We start from the raw sequence: 21636 nt of genomic DNA on the forward strand, positions 1-21636 counted from the left end.
GTGTCTAAGAAATAGAAAAGGGAGAGGTAGAGAAGGAGTTAGAAAGCCCCCAAGATAAAAAGAGAGAGTGGTCAGTCTTTCAGTGTTTTACAGGATCAGATATCACATCTGCTGAGGATACATATCGATCAGCATTAACAAAAGACTAGCATGCTCAACTCCATTAGCTGGCTGGTTGGTCGCATGTGTAAGACCTATATCCCCTAGCTGAATAATACTGCTGTCTGGGTATGTTTGTGTAAAAATAGATGTGGCTATGTACATTTGAAGACAAGCCTTTAGCCTTTTATGCTTCATTGCATTTATAGGTTTGTACCAAGGAATTTACCACAGGTGGATTCCAATCAAGTTGTAGAAACATCTCAAGGATGATCAGTGGAAACAGGATGCGCCTGAGCTCAATTTTGAGTGTCATAGCAAAGGGAGTATATATACTTATGTACATGCGATATTTCAGTTTTTAATTTTTAATCAATTTGCAAGAATTTCTAAAAAACTTTTTTCACTTTGTCATTATGGGGTATTGTGTGTAGATTGAAGAGGAAAAAAAGTAATTGAATCAATTTTGGAATAAGGCTGTAACATAACAAAATGTGAGGGAAGTGAAGGGGTTTGAATACTTTCCGGATGCGCTGAATGAATGAATGTCAAGCAAAATTTCATGGCAATACGCCCAATAGTTGTTGAGATATTTAAGTCTTGATCAAAGTGGTGAATGGCCTTACCAACTCACAGATTGACATTGACATCCTTAGAGCCTGGCAGTGGTAATGGGAAATGCTCATGCTTTCAAACAAGTTCTGAAAAACTGTGCATCAGATCTATTTTATATAGGCTGCACAACCCCCATTATCTGCTCAGTAATATTCTATTATTGTGTTTTTATTGTATTTACTGGTAGGTAAAAAACATCTACAGTGGTTCCACTTTTCATTCTGTCTTACCAAACTAAACTTGTTATAGATGTATCTCAGGAGAAAACCGCATATGTTCAATTTTAGGTTGAGGTGGAGGGTGAGAATGAAGCAATGAAGCATTTGCCAACTTAATGACTAGATTTAGAGGTTTGACATCCTGTTCCTGGTCAGACTACTTGTCTTTTTTGTCCTCAGTTATTTTCCAAATTAATGTAAACAGGTAGAGCAATACAGAGCTACAGTGGCTTTTTTACACTAGGTGGGATCCCTCTTTAAATGGATCTTATTTCTATCATAATAACACAGTCATATGGACAGAGGGGGGTCAGTTTACTGGAACACCGCACGTCTGAAATAATCTTCCCTCAAAACAGAGACAACCCTCTCTGAATTCTCCCATATTTGCCTTTTACTGCAGTGTCTGCAGTTTATGGGATGAAAGACCAAAAATATGTCATCTGTATGGTTGTCTGTAACTGCACAAACCATTCATTTGGTCTAAATTATAGTCTGGGGCTGCACCAAAACAACATTAAAAGTTTCTTTAAAAGCATGATATTTACATTTTAGGTGCCTCTGCATTATATTATATAGATAAGTTTGTGTTATGTATGTGAAATTGCCTCATATGTCCATACCACAGGGGAGCCATTGTTTCTGTTTACTGTAAATGAGAACAGCTTTGCATAATATCAGCTTTACATGCTTGGGGCCAGTGGGTAGCATATGGTCTCTGTTTATTACAACATCATGAAAGCTTGCTTCCACATTCTTTGCACATCCCATGTTGATCCCAATACTGAAAAATATTATTTCTTGTGTTTTTGCTTGTATGGCTTGGCTAGCATCCCCTAGCTCTCTCTGTCTTCTAACCAGACTGTGTCTTCAGCCTGGTCCCCGGACTTGCTAATCGTTACGTCTGTGTAGAGCAACTTTCCTGTCAATCATCGCCACAGTGGCAGTTTTGTTCCCGGGCCTCTACCCTCTCTCCCCACCTTCCCGTCAGAACCCCTCAGTCTGAGGAACAGAGGACAAAGGGATGACGGATGGGTGAAGGTCCCTCACAGGGAAGTACAGTATAGAAGGTGTGTGCTGTAAAGGGTGACAATGAGCACATTCAGACAGACACAATACAGTGCCTTGGCCAGCATAGCCAGCAGCCTGTGAGAGTAGCCCAGCATCAGGCCAGCACAGCAGTCCCTACAGTAGTCAGCCAACAGCCGCACGGAGCGAGGGGTAATCACCAAGTCCTGAACAACACTCCTATTGACTGGAACCAAATAAAATAAGAGAGGAAACACAGAGCAGAGGAAGAATAGGGAGCATGTGAATGATCCAAGAAGAACAGCACAGGGGAAGACGAGAGGGAAACAAAACTGGAGTGGTAGAAATTTGATAAAGAGAATGTTATCAGCAGGTAAAATGAGGTTGAAAAGAAAAACAAAAACTGAAATGTACAGTAATGGAGCAATTAGATAAAAAGGGAAGCAGCTCCTCCTTTGACTCATCCCATCATCAGGCTGTGAGTCCCACCAGGCCACCACGTGTTGCAGGTCTGTGTGGATCCATGTTCCCTCTGCCTGCTTTCTGATCAGTAGCCCAGCCATTCGCTAGTTATGTGTGTCGGCTCGTCGCTGTGTGCATGTGTTTATTTTAGAGTGTGTGACTCACACTTCCTGTGCTCTGCCAGTGCAGGCAAAGCTCTATGGAACAGCAGGACCTCCGTTCATTCTCAATTCTCTCTTTCTCTTTCTGTTTCTCTCCCTCTCTCTCATATTACACTGCTGATAGGCCCAGCCCGAGCTCTGCGTAATGCGGGGGCTTACTTGAATGGTTGCCACTCTGGAATTCATTTACAGATGCATTACAGTGGCACTCTGGCTGGGACTGGAAGATTTACGTTAATGAGTCATGTAGGTTGCGTGTTTATCAGGAAGAAGGCTATTATTTTCCCTTTATCTTCATTCACCACTACAGTAAGACAACATAGCTGATAAGAAGGTGATAATTGTGGGGAATCGCCTCCAGGGTTCTGTCTTACAGGGGAAAACCCCATGTTAGACCTGTTTTGTAATCCTATCTACAGGCACTGTACCACTGCCACTGAATGTGAATGAGTTAAAGAAACTGCAGGCGTTCCTGTCCTGAATCTGTAGATTTTGGTTTCACTTTTATGATTTGTCATGAACTTTGCTTGCATTGGTAATAAGAAACGTTGACTACTCATGTGATGCAATGATGATTTTTAGACATTATTCATGCTACAGGAATCACTCTTAGTTCCTCCTGCATCTTCCTCATCCTTCCCCCAATACATTTTACAGTGGAAACATTAATTTTAGTGTCTTCCTCTCTCCCTCTCTCTCCATCACTCTGTTTTTGCCTTACCCCCACCCTCCTTCCTTCTCTCTCCCTCTCTCCCTCTCTCAGCAACACACCCACTCAAAAAGTCATATCCGCTCTCACTCTCTGGCTCTCCCTGCTTGTCTCACAGTGCCTGTGAAGCGTCTCTAAGGGGGAAGACCAGACTGCTCTGTCAGGTAATCTAAACTCTGTCTGTTTCTCTCTCTTTATCTCTCTCTGTGCCTCTCTCTCCCTCTCTCTCCCCTCTCTCTCCCTCTCTCTCTCTCTCTCTCTCTATCTCTCTCTCTCTCTCTCTCTCCCTCTCCCTCTCTTTTTCTGCCCGCCCCCCCCTTACTCTCTATCTTCTTCTATTATCTAAATCCATCTTTGTCTTCCTCTCTGTCTAACTCTCCTCAAACTTCCTCCCTTTCTCTGTCCATCGTTATTCCTTTACTTGTCATCTACGGTAAACATAGTTATTTAATTTTTGCAGCAGTTGTGTGAAATTGTGTCTGCATTTGATAATTCATTGTTGCAAATGTACTATTTAGTAATGTATCTCAGTACTTTGGTTTAACACCCAGTTTGAAGGATTTAACTTCACTTTGACAATGCCAGAGGCTCTTTTTTACTGGTTTAAGGATGATAAATGTTGTGTTTTATCATATCAAAGGGTGTCACTGAAGCATTTGCACATACAATATTAAGTTGTCAGGAGTTTCCTTTTCAGTACAAGACTTTATATACAAAATGTGACACCTATTGCGTGTTTGTCCTAGTAGAGAAATCACTCCTCTGTTGTGTTTTGTGGAGGTTTTTCTTCACCTCAATTGTGGCTCTGAGAATGTTGTATCTTGTATGTATTGTAAAGCCAGTGCGATCATTTTTCGGCTACATCAATCAAACTGACTCACTGACTAAGTGATGACTTGTCCTGGCCACAAATAAAATGATGGAAAACCCAGCAACCTGCAGTTTAGCCAAAGTTGTGGTCACTCTGTTTTTACAGTTGATTATGTCAGCAGAGGAGCCTATTATTAAAATGTATCTCCTGCCATAGAGGTGTGCATTACGCGGCTCCGCTGAACCTCTCGTGTTTGATTTAAAGGCTGGTATTGCCCTGCAGTTCACTAGCTTGTGTTTAATCAAAGTGAACACTGCGACGGTTTTGAACTGCCTGTCTTATCAAAGCCCCGTGAAATCCTTCCCTACACCCTCTCACCTCAGAGGTGCAGCGATCTCAACGTATCTGCACGGAGCTGGGAGAGAGAGAGTGAGGGCTCTGGTATGTGGTGTGTTTTCAGACGGCGTCCCCCTAAGCGCTACTGACAGAAGTGATATTCGTGGGTCAGTGAGAGTCTTGGTCTCTGAGGTTTTACACTCTCTCTGGCGTCTGGTTCTGTTTTCGAGGTTTCTTTTCCAGTCATTTACTACCAAAGCAAACTGCTGTGATTAGTTAGTGTTACTGTCTAGGATTTGTGTTGACAGTTTGATTGACAGCTCTGTGTTTTGGTGGTGGTGGTGGTGGTGGCAGGAAAAGGACTGTGATTTAACTTTTTCCACACACCTTATCTTTAGGAAATTCTACAGAGCCTTTTGTGCAGTGTCAAATGCTGTATCGGTTGACTGAGGACTAGTGCGGATCAAGCTGTCGCAGACAGTACTGTGTGCTATGTGTACTGTCGGCTGTGACATCGACCCATCGTCACTCAAAGGGGCTGGATGTCAAGGGTCATGCCAGCTTGTCAATGCATGCGGAGGCCGAGCATTTCCCCTCCTCACTTCCTGCTGCCAGTGTGCGCCTGTAGTCAGAGAGGATGCTGGGAGATAAATTTAGACCTCCAGCTCCCTCTCCATCTGCTGTTGCTCAGAGTAGGCTGGTTTCCATGGGAACCTGCACCAGGCTACCGCTAGTAAGAGAGAATGGGGAGAGAAAAAAAGAGAGACGTGTGTGTGTGTGTGTGTGTGTGTGTGTGTGTACGTGTGTGTGTACATGTGTGTGTGTGTCTTTGGGGGGGTATGACAGCAGATTTTTTTTAAAGCACTTAAGAGGGTTTATCTGTTCTCAGGGCACACAAGGTAATTTAATGGTTAGCCCATATTTTTATCCATCATTACCAGCTGCATGAATACGTCTGGCTATTGATGAGGAAATTAACATAGAATCAGCCAGCCATACTCTCCTGTGCATGATAATGAAGTTTTAACTGTAAGACTGCTGTAAAGCTCCTGCTCTATACTTACTGAGCAGAAGTTGAACTAAATGGTTGTTTTATTGGATTTACAGTTGTAAAGTATAACTGCTGGACTAGATCGACGCAGCAGAGATGACAGAAGGAGACAGTGTGTGACAGCATGTGTGTGTGTGTGTGTGAGAAGATGGAGTTTGAGCTCTTCCGTGTGTCAGGGTTCCCCTGGGTACCTGCATCAGTGCCTGTTTTCTGCTGACAAAGCTTCTTTGCATGCCTCTACACCTACACACACACACAGACACACACATTTCTGCACACACTCCTCACTCATTCTCTCGTCTTCTCTCTGTGGACCAGTCATTAATCACATTTTAGGTACAGACACCAGAAACTAGTTCACACAACAAATCATTGCGTACACCATGAGACTGTTCTGTGAATAATCATACTGATCATCCAAAACGGACCGGAGATCCAAAAATGGGGGGCAGAGCTACTATTATTAACTTTTCTGTTTTATTCTGACCTTCAATCAAAATAATAAATAAATAAATAAATAAATAAATGACACTGTATAGCAACAGCATCAGTGGTTTCCTGTTAGTGCCGCAGCCTAAAAATAGAGCACAGTGAGGAACACCCTTCCCCACCATCATTGATAAGGTTAGACAAACGTGCGTGTGAGGTCTTATCATTGTGATATCACTTTCAGCTATCAGTAACTGGTTTCTATTAGTGTGTAAACAAGCCCATAGTCATATCTGCGGAATGAGGATGATGAGAATGGAAAATCCCTCATCCAATAGCATAGACTGCCTTGGTGGATCCAGGGCAGGTCACCTCAGCGCAGTGCAGTTGATTGGCTGATCTGATCTGTCAGAGTGGATTTAGGGTTGCTGTGTGTGTAGTGGGTACTGCTCTCTGGGGACTCTTACTGTACACTGTATGAATGCTGTAAAGTGTGTGTGTGTGTGTGTGTGTGTGTGTGTGTGCATGTGTGTGTGTTTTGGCTTAATGTAGGCTAGACTCTGGCATTCCTTCCCCTCATCTTCCTGGCAAGGCCCTGACTGTGTGTTTCCCCCGCTCAGAGCTGGCAGTCTAGGCTGCTATGAATAATGTAAGCAGTGCTCTCCCCAACCTTAAAACCTTCTAATCGTCCTGTTTAAGGCTGCATCAACAGCTATGCCAGAGATCATTAAGCTTACACTCTGATAACCAACCACATGAGCGAAGACATATATTATAGGGGGATTGAAGAGGTCCATTTGTCTTGCTCTTTGTGCCCTCCGCCTCCTCAATCTTTCTATTTTCTATGCACAACATCATCATTCTTTTCATCCAGACTCACCATCATTCCCACCTGGTTGCTTTTCTAACCATTTCTTCAACTTCTCTCCACTACACAACTCCACTCCCTCCTGATCTAACTTATCTACATACTCCACTGCAGCCATATACAAAAACCTTCCTGTACAGCTGAGAAAGTGGAACACAAGCAAAATAGAGAAGTGATTTTTAATGGTGTTGGTTTGGTTTGTTGTGCTGCCTAATTGCTGATTGTTGATGGTTAAAATCTGCTGTTATCAAAGCGTAGGCCTGCTCAGAGAGACATGCTAAACAGATGATGGGCCCTTAGCAGATGTGAGGTAATGTGAAGTTGGAGCTGAGAATCTGTCAAGTTGTTTCCAAGAGGAAGAGTGTTTCTCTTTCTTTTTTTTCCCAGTGTAAACTGGCTCTAATGAAGGCTGACTGTGCAGAGTGTTTTTTTAGACATATGGAGAGAGCAAAAGTGTGGCTCATTAAAAAAAACTGTCAGTGCTGCCTTGCCACTGCTGGCACCTTAAGCTGCAGTCTTCTGCCTGGGCCTGTTTATTCAGCCACTGGATCACTGATTCACTCTTTTCTCTCTTCCCCACCTCTTCTCACTTCATCTTGCACCTTTTCTTTTCTTTTTTGTCTTTTTCTTTTCTATTTCTTAAGCATGTCTATGATATTACATCTATACATTTTCTGTCACTCACGTCCACTCAATCAATTTCTGCATTTGATCTTTATCTGTGTGAAATTAGAACCCCCTCCCTTGTTATCTTCTCTGATGGTATGTTCTTGACTGTCAAGGGAGGTGCATGTTGTACACATCATCACAGCTGTGAAGTGAACACACACGGCATCCCCCTTCTGTGAGCACAGCACTGATCTCCAGACAGGGGGGGGGGGGTCTCCGTGTCTTAGATGATTGATACTCTGGATGAGCTTTTTTGCTGGGATTGTCAGCGGTTGAGCATGGCTGCTCAGTGAAAATGTTACGATTGGCCCCATCAATTCCCAGAATGTGTTTTGATTGGCTGGAGCACAAGAATCCCATGTCTCAAGTTGAGACAGAGTGCAGGATTTGCAGTAAGTGGGGAATATTATAACACATACATCTTGATAAAAGAAGAGATTTCAATGTACCCTCATCTCCAAGTCTTCATGACCAGCCATACTTGGATCCTCATAAAGGCAGCTCTCTAGAAATATTACAACAGATCTATATTGATAAAAGGTTTCACAGTACCCTCTCAATGGGTTTTGTAGCAAGCAACCACTCTTGGCCCCTTATAAATACTGCACCCTGGTGGCTGTATTATAGTAGAGTGAAGGATGTATGCCCAGTAGATTTGTAATTCACTAGAAAACAGCCCTCCCTCCATTTTCCCCCTTTAGCTTTAGTGCCAGATCAGATATGCATAGGCTATATTTCCAACATTTGTTTTGACTCCTTGCCTTGACACTGTGGTCTCCTCTGTTGGTGCCAGTGCTGTGGATGCTGCCTGGCTGGCCCTCAGCTGCTCTGTCTCCTGCAGAGTAGGCCAGTCATGAATCAGATAGGAACCAAATATGTTTGTTTGAGTAATGGTCTCAATTTGAAAGTTTTTAGTTTTTATTTTATTTCTGAAGTGATTTACACATGTTTATACGCTGTGTGGACATGTACATAGTACTTGATGCCTCAGATCATCATGCCTTTTTGAAAATGTTACAATAGACAAATAGATTTACAGTAGGTGTGCCTCTGTCTCCTGAATCACTGCACACAATCTGCTTATTAAGAGTTGAAGCCAGCACAAATGAGAGCAATAACATGCTGCTGATGCAATTACCTCACTAATGATGCCATTACAACACTGATCCAACTCAGTATTGTCAGAGTGAAAGTGTGTTGTATGGCCAAAGTTGTGCAAACCTAAGTTTAAATATGGGTTTACTCTGTTCTTATTGAATTGTTGCCTGTCATCTTGTTTACATACGTTTGGTGATCCCAGTGTTTGGACAGTGGGTGGTTTTGTGGAGTTGAGAAAGGCTAGAGAAAAGTGGGAGTTTGCAGGGATTGAGAGAGGTGTAATGGCAGCATGCTCATCTGTGTTAGACTTCACTAAAAAGTTATGTGGAAAACCCAAAACATGTTTGACTGCTTTATTCCCTCTCACACACCCAGGTCGTTTACAATAACACATCACAAGATCTAACACTATTTGTCAAAATATGATATGTGGAAGCATTTTTTAAGGAGGAGTTTGATAATAGGACACTGATGATTTTGGCCTTATACTTTACCACCACAACTCTTTTTGGAAGCCCTTAGCATGTCAAGAAGTGTACGTTAGCAGAGATAGCGTCTTTATCAACTCTCTTTTTGTTTTTGTTTTTGCTTTTATTCAGTAAAAATCTCTGTTTATTGCATATTGAGGAGAAACCATTTTTCACTTGTAATATTATTTCTGCAGCACTTACCCATACATCTTTGTATGTATTAATATGTTTCCACTTTCATTCAGTACTCAGTGCTTGTCTTTCTCTGTGTTTCTTTAGACCCATCCAGAAACTGAACCACTAACACTTCAGAGTCAACAAAGGAGATGCAGAGAAGACCTTGGGAGAGTTGTTAGAATGGCTGAGACTGGACAGAAGCAGAGCTGCTTTGTACTGAGAGATGATCTATGTTTACCTGCATCCATGAAGCTCCAGGGCACCTTTTAATGATGCCGCGTTTGGTCCTCTTGAATAACTTTAGGCCCTCACTGAAAAAGGCCCTTCATTGTAATTTACAACTCAGTCTGTTGATGATCCCTTGCCTCTGACCTCCCTGCTGCCATGCGGTTAGCCCCATGAGGCTCAGAGAGCCCTCCCTTACGTATCTGTGAGGCCTCCTCCCCACTCTATGGAGGCTGAGCCCAGCCGTCCGGGTGATGGGGAGCGCTCTGGAAGGCAAGAGCAGCAGCATGTGTCAGCTGAATCCTCACAAGAGCCTTGTCCACCTCAGCAGCCCCAGCAGCCCCCTACTCCTCGTCCTGTACACAGAGCCTTGGGCCGCCTGCAAAATCGCCAACCCAAACGCACTGACCTTCTGCTTCGATTACAGCAGCAGCAAGCAGTAGCATGGCAGCATTCAGACACACCAGGTTCCTCAGGAGGCAGCTTCTTCTCTCCAGCTTCCCCATCAACCTCATCCCTCCCCTCTACTTCTTCCACCCTCCCCTCCACTTCTTCCACCCGGGGTGAACATAGTCAGGGGGTCCCATCTCATTCAAGACAAGAGAGCAAAGAAGGGGTCAGCTCACCCAGAAGAGGGGAGAAGAAACCCCAAAAACCAGGGAAATACGTGTGCACTTACTGTGGCCGTCCATGTGCCAAGCCAAGCGTTCTTCAGAAACACATTCGCTCCCATACAGGAGAAAGACCCTATCCTTGTGCCCCCTGTGGCTTTTCTTTCAAGACCAAGAGCAACCTGTACAAACACCGCAAGTCCCATGCCCATCGCATTAAAGCAGGCCTGGCGTCCAGTCGTGATGAACCCAGTTTGAGTGGACCAGAGGGCAGTGTCATTGGAGAAGATCCTGAAGAACCCACAGAGGGAGAAAGCACTGAGTCTGAGGAAGAGACAGGTCAACACAGAAAATCCTCCTCTAAGGAGATGTTGGGCCAGCAGAAGAAAGGTGTTAAGGAGCTGCTTGCTGGCTCAGAGGAGAGTCAGCGGCCTGAGGACTCCCAGGCTGTCAAACAAAGGCTAGCCCTGAGGCTTAGTGAAAGGAAACGTGGTCCCATGGCTTCTCCAGATGACCCTCCTTCCTCCCTCTCCACCTCATCTTCTTCTCTAGGCCCTGGGAGTAAGGGCAGCACAGAGTCCGGCTACTTCTCTGGATCAGGAAGCACTGATCTGTCCCAAGTTAGTCCTCCTAGTGCCAGTGCCAAAACCTACGCAGAAATTATTCTAGGGAAATATGGAAGGCTGGGTGGACAGCAGCGTAGTCCCCATCAACAGCAGCCTTATCCTGCACTTTCCTCATCCTCAACAGAGGAGAAGAGCATTCCCTTTGCTGTTCCCAAAACGCAAGTAATAGAACACATTACCAAGCTCATCACTATCAATGAAGCAGTGGTAGACACCAGTGAGATTGACAGTGTAAAGCCCAGACGTTCATCTCTGTCCAGGAAGAGCAGCATGGAGTCACCCAAATTTACTGCCCCTAAAGATCCCTATGCATTTGATCCCAAAGGAGAGGTCCCTGGTCCCAGTGGTTTGAGGCATCTCCACAATCCTGAGACAGATCCAACAGGTACCCAAGAGCTTTCAACAGTGCCTCTGCTTAGAAGCCACTCAATGCCATCATCTACCAGCCCACAAGAGCCCTCCACCTCTGGCACCATGTCTTCCAGAGGTTACCGTCTCTGCCAGTCATTCGATGAGCAGCAAGCATTGGTAGCAGAGATGAGGGTTGGTCATGCCCAGCGCATGCTGAGGCGCCAGCCTGCCATAGAAGTTCCCTTGGGAGCTGAGCTAATGCTGGAGGAGACCGGCCACCCCTCCTTCTCCTCCTCCTCAGCCAGAGGCACTGAACTAGCCAGGCAGCCACAGCAACAACAACAGCAAAAGAGTCTGAGTCTGTTTGAATGTGAAGCATGCAGGGCTCGCTTCCAACACAGTGAAGGCTACGAGGCCCACAAAGGCATCTGCCCAGGACAGCAAACACTGGAACATGAGAGTGGGGGTGCCAGTAAAACATTCAGGGAGGATCGTCCCCAGATGATGATGCACTATAAATTCAGAGCGCTGGCCATGGCTGTGAGGAAGAGGAGGAAAGAGGAGAGTCTGGAGGAGGATCCTCCCAGCCCTGGGTCTGTTGCCATGTCAGGCAGCTCTGCAGGCATCATCCCAGTGCCAAGCAGACCAGAGCACAGCCAGAGCCTCTCAGGTTTGTTTTTGTATATACCTGCAGTAGCAGATAAAATTACAACATTATTCTGTAGGAGCAATAAGTTTCTTTTCTTTAAAACCTTTTGATCTATTTTTAATATCTGAATACTAAAATACATACATAAATATATCATAACATACATGATCTTTATTGGTCAAGTATGTTTATACGTGCAAGAAATTTGACTCGGGTTTAGTGGCTCTCAGTGTTCATTCACAGAATAACAATGCATAATAATGCAACAATCTCCAGACATATCCACAAGGATTTTAACTATATATAGGAGAAACCACCTCTGTGAACCATAAACAGAATACAAATAGTGCAAAGAAGTGAAGAGTGCACAGAGTGCTGAGATAAATATTAAATGGTAAAAAAGTAGCCAATGGAGGGAAGCAAGAGGGGTAACATGGGACAGGGGTTATATGGGACTTACGGCTGGTTCTGATTAGAAGTCTGGCTGCTGTATTTTGGGTTATCTGAGGTACGTGTAGAGGAAGTTATAGTAGTCTAGTCAGCAGAAATTGAAAGTGTGAATTAATTTCTATTATATTCCATAAATCCATAAACATGTTGTCATTTAAAACCAGTATACCAATATAATTACCAATATAATGTTGTATCGCTTTGTTTGTTTGTAGGTGTTTCTTTACAGACTGAGCCAAAACAACAGCAGCAGCAGCAGGACAGAAAGGGTGTGTCTGTCATCCAACACACTAGCTCTTTTGAGAAGCAGGAGAGTATATCCATGGAAAGTCAGGAACCAGACCTCAGAGAGAGTCAGCAAACACAACAACCCGAGCCAAAACCATCACCCTCTACATCTCGCCTCATCCGCCAGTCCAACATCCAAGTGCCAGAGATCCTTGTTACTGTGGAGCCTGATGCTGACATGCCATCTGTGTCACCGCCAGTGACATCATCCTTATCCAAGGTACATCATTATTTTAAGGAGCATTTAGCTAATTATTGTCGTTTTATTGTATTTGACCACTTTGGCTTTATCATTAAATGTTCATCTGTTTCATCTGCTTCCTCACAGAACATAAGGGTATTGTCATCAGATTTTTTTTTAAAAGGTGAGCAGTTTCTTTTCATCTTACACAGGGGGTTAAATTGTTAAATTATTTATCTTTCTTAGGAGGCAGAGAGGGTGGAGGAGTTCCAGTGGCCTCAGCGTAGCCAGACTCTGGCCCAGCTCCCTGCAGAGAAACTGCCACCAAAGAAGAAGAGACTCCGCCTGGCAGAAGCAGCCCAGTCCTCTGGGGAGTCAAGCTTTGAGTCTGTGTCTCTGCCTCGCAGCCCCAGTCAAGAGAGCAACATTTCACACACTTCAAGCCTTTCTGCTTCTTTTGAGGATACATCAAGATCAGAGCCTGCCATCTGGGCCTCCAGTAGCCAAAGCTCGCAAATGTTGATGGTGCCATCCGCTTCCCACCAACACCACCAAAGCCACAAGGAAATGAGGCGCTCAGCCTCAGAGCAGGCCCCAGCCAGCCCCCAACAAACAGAGCAGATCTCAGAGACCAGAAGTAAGTCCTTTGACTATGGTTCCCTGTCCCCTCAGCAGTCTGCATCCTCCTGGAAGGAAAGGAGAAAGTGTCTCCTTGTGAAGCATGCCACCTTAGGGGAACCTGAGCAAGAGGAGGGGGCCAGCATGTGCCAGTTATCCAGAGCAGAGAGTCCGAAGCCTGGGCCTTCCCGCTCCAGCCACCCTCCTCTTTACTCAATAGAGGCAAGCTCTCAGTTAAGTCTGGAGGCCACAGGGAAATGCTTGCAGCTGTTACATCCACAAATCCTCTCTCAGGATGTGCTCCCTTTCCAGCCCAGAGGCCAGCAAGTGTTTCCTCCAGGATCACTATCTCAGCTACTCCCAGTCACCACAGCCATCTCTGAGGTGCTCTCCACCCAAATCATCCACAGAGACTTCTTACATTCACAGACAATACCCCCACCTATACAGATACACCCAGCACAGATCCACATGGCAGAACGGTTGGGTATACCACTCCATCAGCTTTCGGCACTGGTTCCTCCCCAGTTCTCCTCAAGGACTAGAGCTAGTCCGACTCTGTACTCGCCTGTTCCTCCAAGACTTATAACACATGTTCCTTCCCTTTCCACTACAAAGTGCAGACCCTCCATCTCTTCCATGTCCTCTGCTCTTACCCGTCAGTCCCTTGTAACGATCTCTTACCACCACCCACGCCCAGTCATCGCCACATGCCTGACTCAGCTTACACCAACAGTTTCCCTTGTGGTGCCAGTGCGCCTCCAGACCCATATACCTACCTATGCTAGTGCCATGTATACCACCCTGTCCCAGATCCTGACTTCCACCTGCTCACAGGAGCCCATTTCTTGCACAGCTATGGTCATCATGGGCCAGGTGGACAGGGACAAACTGCAGAGGTCTTATTTGAAGGTCCCCTCACCAGACATCAAGAGTCTCCTTCCCCTGTCCCTGCCTACGGAGCTGGCCTCAGGATCTGGGGACGGATACGGTCCTCTTGGGGCTGGAGGAAGTAAACGCATGCTCTCTCCTGCAGCCAGTCTGGAGCTTAGTACAGAGGCCCAGCGTCACCAGAAAAGGGTAAAAGAAGAAGAGGAGGAAGAGCAACATAAGGCTGGAGAGGAGGAGGAGGAAGTAGAGGAGAAGGTACGAGATAAGGACGAAAGTAAAGCCACTGGGAGAAAACTGGAAGAAGGAGAGAAGAAACTACCAGAGAGGGTTGAGGTGACTGCCGTAAAAGTGGAGGGGGAGCAGGAGCAAGCACAAAGAAAACCTAACAAGGAGAAAAAGGAGGAGGAGCAGGAATCAACAGGGAAGACAAGTCAAAAAAAGGAAGAGGTGCCAGTTGTGGAAAAGGGGATTGAGAAACCAAGCACCCCTTCATATCCCAGCCTCCACACCTCAACAACAGTCAACTGGTGCTACCGGAACTATGTCAAACCTAACCCATCTCCACAGAGGGACCCCAGTACCTCGGTTTATTCTACCTGGAGTGTCAGTGCTCACAACCCCAACTTGCCGGGCCTCAGCACTAAGGTCGCCTTGTCTCTGTTGTGCTCCAAACAGAAGCACAGTTCAGAGACGTACACCATGGCCATGGCCCCGATCCCAGCCAAAAGCAAATTGCCCCCCACCAGTAGCAGGACCCCACGTGTGTCAGAGGTAAACATAACCACAATATACACTTACTGTATTTATAAGGTGATATAGAAAACTTTGTTAAAGAGACATTACAGAATAGAAAGCAATTACATTTCACATGTAGCCCCATTAATATGCTTGATTAACATTAAAATAGTTAATAATGTAACATTTTATTTTAAGTTGTTTTGAATTTCCCTATGTGTGTCTCGAGTGTAGGTACATGCCACCCCACCCAGCACCGTCACTGAAGTAAAGGATCAGGAGCACCATGAAAAGGAGGAGAATAAAGAGATGGGAGAAGAGGAAGGACCCTCCACCTCTAAACAGAGTGAGGCCTCTCGCGTTCGCATCTTCGAAGGCGGGTAAGAATTACCAGAGTAAGACCATTAAAATGCCCATCTTTTAATTCAGTATTCAGTATTCAATATTTGTGATTAATGGCAGTGCCTCATTACACAAGTAATCTGTTCTTCTGTCACAAACCAATGCCTGATTACAGCAAAACAGTAACTATGGAATGCAGACAAGAGTGCACAGAAAATTACAGTAACAGATGGGAGGTAGTGGAGCCCACAGGGACTTCATTTGTACCTGCAGCCAAGCTTTTTCCTCTTACTGCTGGCATAAATCTCTGTGTTTTAGAAGTGTTAATTTGCAGAGATGGTAGTGTGTGAGTGTGTGTGTGTGTGTATGTGTGAAGGGGAAAAGGTTGTCGCCAACTTCACTTTGTGAGGCTCTCATTAATACCTGTTTTCTACAGTTATATAAGAAAAGAGAGAGGCACAGTATGAAGCATAGTCATGATTTTCATGTTGGGCTGCATTGTGTTTGTCTTCAGACCTGTATGTGTTTGTACACTTCGCTGCATTCACATATTCACAGACTATTTTTGTATTCCATAAATGTCTGAGTGATCTATTCCACTGGAGCCTGTCGTCTTTCTGAGGTTTACTGTGTTTAGAGCTGAAAGTTTCTCCCAAAAGCTGATCCTGTGTAGATCTGTTCACAATGCTCCCCTGCAATCTATGAATCCTAGAAATAGATAAGAAACAAAAGAAAAAGGAAAAAAAGATTGAATCGGTAATGGAGAGAAGTAAAATTAGAACACACTGGTTTTCCTTTTGGTGGACATGGAACAAATATTTTAGAAGGATATTCAGGGGAGATAGAGGAGATTTGTAGGGAGGGCTTGATAGTGTGTGTGTGTGTGTGTGTGTGTGTGTGTGTGTGTGTGTGTGTATGTGTGTGTGTGTGTGTGTGTGTGTGTGCGTGTGTGTGTGTGTATGTGTGTGTGTGTGTGTGTGTGTGTGTGTCAATACATACATATTAGGCCTGGTTTTTGTGCTTATGTGCACACAGATTGAGTGTGAAAGAGTTGTCTGCTTAGTAGTAGATAAGACACTAATTACTAGTCTTTATCATTTGCAGCCACACATTACACATATTCAGGAAGTGCATTTTCATCCATAAACAGCCCACAGCTTCCTCCCTTCTTCCCTTCATCTGTCTCCATTTTACCACCCTTCTCTCTCTGTTTATGTGTCTGTTTCTCTCTGGCAGCTCTTCCAGTTTTACTTACCCATGTATTATTTCCTCTTCATTCCCTCTGTAAAAACAAGGGACACAGGTAGTGTTAGCCTAATACTATTTGCTACAACTGGTTAGTAAAGAAATCCAGGTCCACTGTAGGGTGTACAATAAGAACAAACCAAATGTCACTTTCTTTCTCAATTATATTTCATTTATTGCCACACGATCAACACATGCTCATTCTTCCGAACAATATGTGGATGTATAGGTGGGTGTGGTTCTGAAATTATGTAAACATGTAAATAAGTAAATAAATGCTACACCCTCCCAACCTCTCTCTCATTGTACCTGCATCTCTTGATGCAAATGAGCACAGCTACCCACACTTTGAACACAACAGAATGTTTTGTACCCTGACTCTGTTTTATGTTGCTGTGACTTGCACAATTTAATACTGATCCTGATTCTTTTAAGAGAGAGGGGTGCTGGAGTCTGTAGAGTTTATTACTATCACATAGCAAAAGATGTGCCATCCAGTTAGCAACACTCTCAACAATTAAGTAAGCATAGCTGTTCCTTCTTGGAGGCAGCAAAAGTCTGTGGAACATCAGCTTTAATCCCTCTTAGACGCATGCTGAACTGTCTCCTTCTGGATTCTGTTACAACGCGCAAATTGATTTCCTTGGTGTAAGTGGTTAACATTGCAGATTTGTCATAACACTTTAACCACGCTGGTTAAAGGAGTATAACCATCCCTCTGAGCAGAGTGTGTAAAGAGGATTAGTTGTGTCGAACTTGTTTCCGCCCAAATGGTGATCGAAATGCCTTCTAATGTCATTCAGTGGCTGCTGCTTTTAAATTCAGTGGTCTTATCAATCAATCACACTCTGGTTGGAAGTGGAATTCTCTCCATCAGTCTGCCATGGTGGTCATAAAGCTACAGTACAAGCGGGGGCAGATCGTCCGTTGAGTTTATCAAGAGACGTGCTACTGATTCAATGCTCAATGTGTGAAGTGCAACTTCTGCCATGTTATTCCTGAGATGTGGGTGGATATTTTTAGCAGTGGCAAGAAATACATGCCAGTGAACAGTAGCCAGCTCCTGAGTGACTGTAACATAATGCCACTGTTGAGACTATTTTACAGTTGTGTAACAATTTGTTATGAGTCCCTGTTGCTGGTTCTGGTATACAACAGGGAGCATTCACAGCCTGGGTTCTTGTAGATGTGCATATCCTGTAATTAAAAACAGTCAGCACACATTGGATATTTACAATTGAGAATGGATTGTATGTCTCTTCATGAGTAGTGGGAGCAGGGAGTTTTTCATAGAGGACAAATCATTCAAATATAACATGTCTGTGGTCCACTGTGTCCACAAATAGCTTTTTGGTAAACATCAAGATTGTGTATAACCAATGTTTTTATAGAGTAGACCCAAATGTGCTGTTGATTTTTATATATAGTGTCTATTTTAGGTTGTTGGCCATCGCCAGGCTTCCCTTCCCTCTCTTTAGCTGCTGCTGTTGTTGGCAGGGCCAGCCGAACACAGCAGAATGGCTGGTATTCTCTGTGTGTCGAGGGTGTAGTGGAGGGAACAGCCAAGGGACTCAGTGCTGCTGGGGTTTTGGTGGGGCTTCCCTAACACGCCTCCATAAAGAGAGCCTTGTTTCCCAGTTTCTGTTGTATCCATGTGTGTGTTTTGGGTGCATGTGTGTGCATGTATTTATGCCGAACACACAAAGTAACATCCACAGTCGTCATTATTATTAAAGCTGAACAAATCAAAATTTTTATAAGAACAAAACATTAAATGAGGGGATGCTCGCAGTGACAAAGTCACAGAGAATTATCACTGCGCTCTGGAGTTCACATCATCGTTTTAGCATCTTTTATTTCATTGTTTTGTTTTTTGTAATAACCTTGTTTCTGTTTGTTTCTCTTCCCATTTGTCCTCTCTGTCTCCCTGTGTCTCAGGTATAAGTGCAATGAAGAGTATATTTACGTGAGGGGTCGTGGCAGGGGAAAGTATATCTGTGGAGAGTGTGGCATCCGCTGTAAGAAGCCTAGCATGCTGAAGAAGCACATCCGAACGCACACCGACGTCCGTCCGTACATTTGCAAACACTGCAACTTTGCCTTCAAAACCAAAGGTAAAGGGAAAATTTACAAATCACCTTATTTTTATTACTATTCATTCATCTACTTTTTGTCTGTTCATGACATTTTACAACAACATTCTATTGTTGAAATATCCTCATTTTCCTCATTTTGTTCCTTCCTAGGGAACCTTACTAAACACATGAAGTCAAAGGCTCATGGGAAAAAATGCCAGGCAATGGGAGTATCTGAATCATCCCTGGACGAGCCGGAGAGTGAGGAAACAGGTACTTAAGAGCGGATGGGGAGCCATCTCACATATTTCCTTTCCACTGTAGAGAAATATTGGTGCACAGCTGGATGAACTTCTCCCTGTGAAGAATTGTAGCTGCTCAGCACTGACAGGTTATGCAACACCATGTTCTATTCTCCTCCCTTTTGGCCTTGCATACAAAATATGAAAAAAGTAGATAAATAAATGAAGAATATAGAGCATTCCACAGTGTCTTGATGTAGTTGCGGCAGTCTGGCATGTATACCTTATTCTCAAGGATGTGTTACTGGCATATAACAATATGTATTCCAACACTTATGTCTGCACCTCCGTCAAAGCCATAAAAGAGCCTCAAAGCAAGCCAGCTCCCAATCTGCTTCCTAACCTTCCTCTGCTACCCCTCCCCTCGCCCGCCTTTTCTTGTTGACAGACTACACTCATCACAGCCAAGGACATGCCATTTAAACCGTCTTTCCATTCATAAGGCTGTTGAGATAGTTTATGAATAGAGGCATGGTGCTATTCAATTAAATTCCAGTCTATTTAAAACATGGATTTGATGGGTGGTGGGTGAGGTTTGACAGAAAGATGCAGTACACTGTCCTTACTCTTTGTGCTTTGTTCTGTTCATGTGTTTGCATGTCGCTCAGTGTATGGATTTTTGTCACAACTTCAATGCAAGAGTTTTGTTACCTAATAAATGTTAAAAGGATATAAATGAAATAATGTTTTTCAGCAGGATGTGAAGAACGTGTGTGTGGTTCAGAGGAACAGGAGGACCATCAGTTTTCAGACGTGGAGGAGTCCGAGGATGATGATGATAACGATGATGATGAGGAGGAGGAAGAGGAGTCCGCATCTCATGATGACCCACCTTCCTCCTGTTCGTCAGACACCCATCCATCAACAGGGGGGCGATCCAGCTGCAGTAGGCAATCTCAGCAGGGCACCCCTGAGCCTGAGGCCCCAGGTCAGGAGCCCTCCCCAAGGGGAGTTTGGCACAGCAGACGAGCCGCCTCGCCAGGCAGCAGGAGAGCACTCTTCTCCCAGCGAGGCTGGAAAGCATCACCAAGAACTTTCTCCCCCAGCAGCAAGAGCTGTTCCCCAAGCCGCAGCCTCTCCCCACGCCTGGAGCTGTCCTCGCCCATACACAGCCTCTCCCCTAGGACCGAGCTGCCCTCACCTGGCCGACATGTCTCACCTTCCCCTGAGAGAGGACCATCTCCCATCAGACCCCTTTCTCCTCTTCGTCCCATCTCTCCCAGCCGCTACTGGCCATCACAAGCTCGGACCCCTCCCTTGCCTCTTGGGCTGCACAGGACCCCTGGATACCTGCCCTGGGAGAGCCCTGGTACACAGGGCAGTCATGTCACACCAGTAAGTCTCTTTTATCAGTTTGCATCTGTGCCTCGAAATTGAATTAGACAGAAGTCATAGTGCATGTTCTCTACGCTGTCCTCCTGTAAAGGCACCCAGTGTACAGTACCTACTGTATTGACTGTAACAAGTCCATAATTTGTAATGATGTAGTCTTTGCTCCCCCTACAGGACAAAAGTGGTACAGCAGGAGAAAGGCAAACATCAGAAACCAGCTTGTTTCCACCTGCTTTTCGTCTTTCCACCTGTGAGGGTTATCCTGGCCACCAAGCAGCAGACAACATCTTTAGCCATCTTCCCATGCACTCTCAACAAGCCAAGGTCCCCTATCTGATGATCCCCATTGGTGGGATCCAAATGGTACAGGCCAGACCAAGGTCCCATCCTACCACCCCCTTATCTCCAACATCTCCCCCCATGGAGGGGCCATCACTGGCCAGGTTTGAATCATACTGGGGCGGGACCCCCAGAATTCAAGGGCTTAGGACTCCTGGAGACCACTGGTCAGAGCACCAGGCAGCAGGAACCAGCCTGTCAGGGCAGTGCAGTCTCAGCACAGCACTAACATGTTCCAAGCCGGAGTTGGAGACCACAGACTCAAAGCAATATGGCAGCTCACATAGCTCCGCCCACACTCGCAGGTCTGCCACTGAGACCACCGAACGCTGCATCAGAGACAATTTTTCCAGAGCATCCCTCAGTCTAGCAGCCCCCTTAGCCTCGCGCTTCATTGGACAGCAGTCAGAGGGGGAGGAGCCACTACCTGGAAGTGATCTGGTGGAAGGAGGTGCCGAAGGAGACTCTGCCAGAACAGATCAGAGAACTTAACAGTGTCAACACCTTGATGCATCATGCATCCCATTTTTGCTTTATTGGTTGCTACACTAGTCTTGTTTTTTAATTGCTTTGTTTTTATACAGTTTTCAATAAAATTGTTAACTTAAATGTTTGTTCTTTGGCAATATTCAGGTTTGTTATAAAAAAATGCACTTTTTTCTTTGTGAAAATAATGTTTCTGTAAATCTATACATATATGTATATATATATTTATATATATACATATACATATATGTATATGTATATGTATATGTATATGTATATGTATATATATATATATATATATATATATATGAATATATCCTTCCTGTATCTCTATTGATACTGGTAATCTTAATGTCTGTTTGAATACATGTAAAATGAATATGAATACATTTGTAAATGACCAAAATCTTAAATCAAAAAATAATTCCATTTTTGTTTGTCCAAATTTTGTCCAGTATTACTCAAATTGTAGTTACTTGTGCCTTTTCTGTCCATGTTTGTGTTTTGAGGTGTACAGTACATATAGACAAAGAGAAGGCTGTGAAATTTTATATCCGCTTTTTGTGTCATTAAGGAGGGTTTATATTTGGTGTTCTTATTGTTTCTGTTCTTCAGGCCATTGCTTTAATGCCAGGGTAACCAAGAGTCGCATCGCGGATATATTGAAGGAGCAGCAGAAACGTGTGAG

The 21636-nt window shown here is 44.5% G+C and overlaps 1 protein-coding gene across 3 annotated transcripts in view; it reads left to right on the plus strand.

The window, feature by feature from the left end:
- The window catches only part of LOC128366074 (transcription factor HIVEP3), a 38918-nt gene extending 17817 nt beyond the window's left edge, over positions 1 to 21101 (plus strand). The window contains exons 2-10 of one of the 3 annotated variants that reach the window (XM_053326732.1): positions 3412 to 3457; positions 9305 to 11685; positions 12330 to 12622; positions 12830 to 14863; positions 15062 to 15207; positions 18353 to 18528; positions 18661 to 18762; positions 19486 to 20126; positions 20298 to 21101. In XM_053326732.1, coding sequence (XP_053182707.1) covers positions 9654 to 11685; positions 12330 to 12622; positions 12830 to 14863; positions 15062 to 15207; positions 18353 to 18528; positions 18661 to 18762; positions 19486 to 20126; positions 20298 to 20954 — 6081 coding nt within the window. In that variant the 5' untranslated portion in view covers positions 3412 to 3457; positions 9305 to 9653 and the 3' untranslated portion in view covers positions 20955 to 21101. The remainder of the gene's footprint in view (positions 1 to 3411; positions 3458 to 9304; positions 11686 to 12329; positions 12623 to 12829; positions 14864 to 15061; positions 15208 to 18352; positions 18529 to 18660; positions 18763 to 19485; positions 20127 to 20297) is intronic. The other 2 variants (XM_053326731.1, XM_053326733.1) reach the window with 2 other exon arrangements.
- The last annotated feature ends 535 nt before the right edge of the window (positions 21102 to 21636 follow it).

The sequence above is a fragment of the Scomber japonicus genome, chromosome 10 (assembly GCF_027409825.1).
Source record: "Scomber japonicus isolate fScoJap1 chromosome 10, fScoJap1.pri, whole genome shotgun sequence".
NCBI lineage: Eukaryota > Metazoa > Chordata > Actinopteri > Scombriformes > Scombridae > Scomber > Scomber japonicus.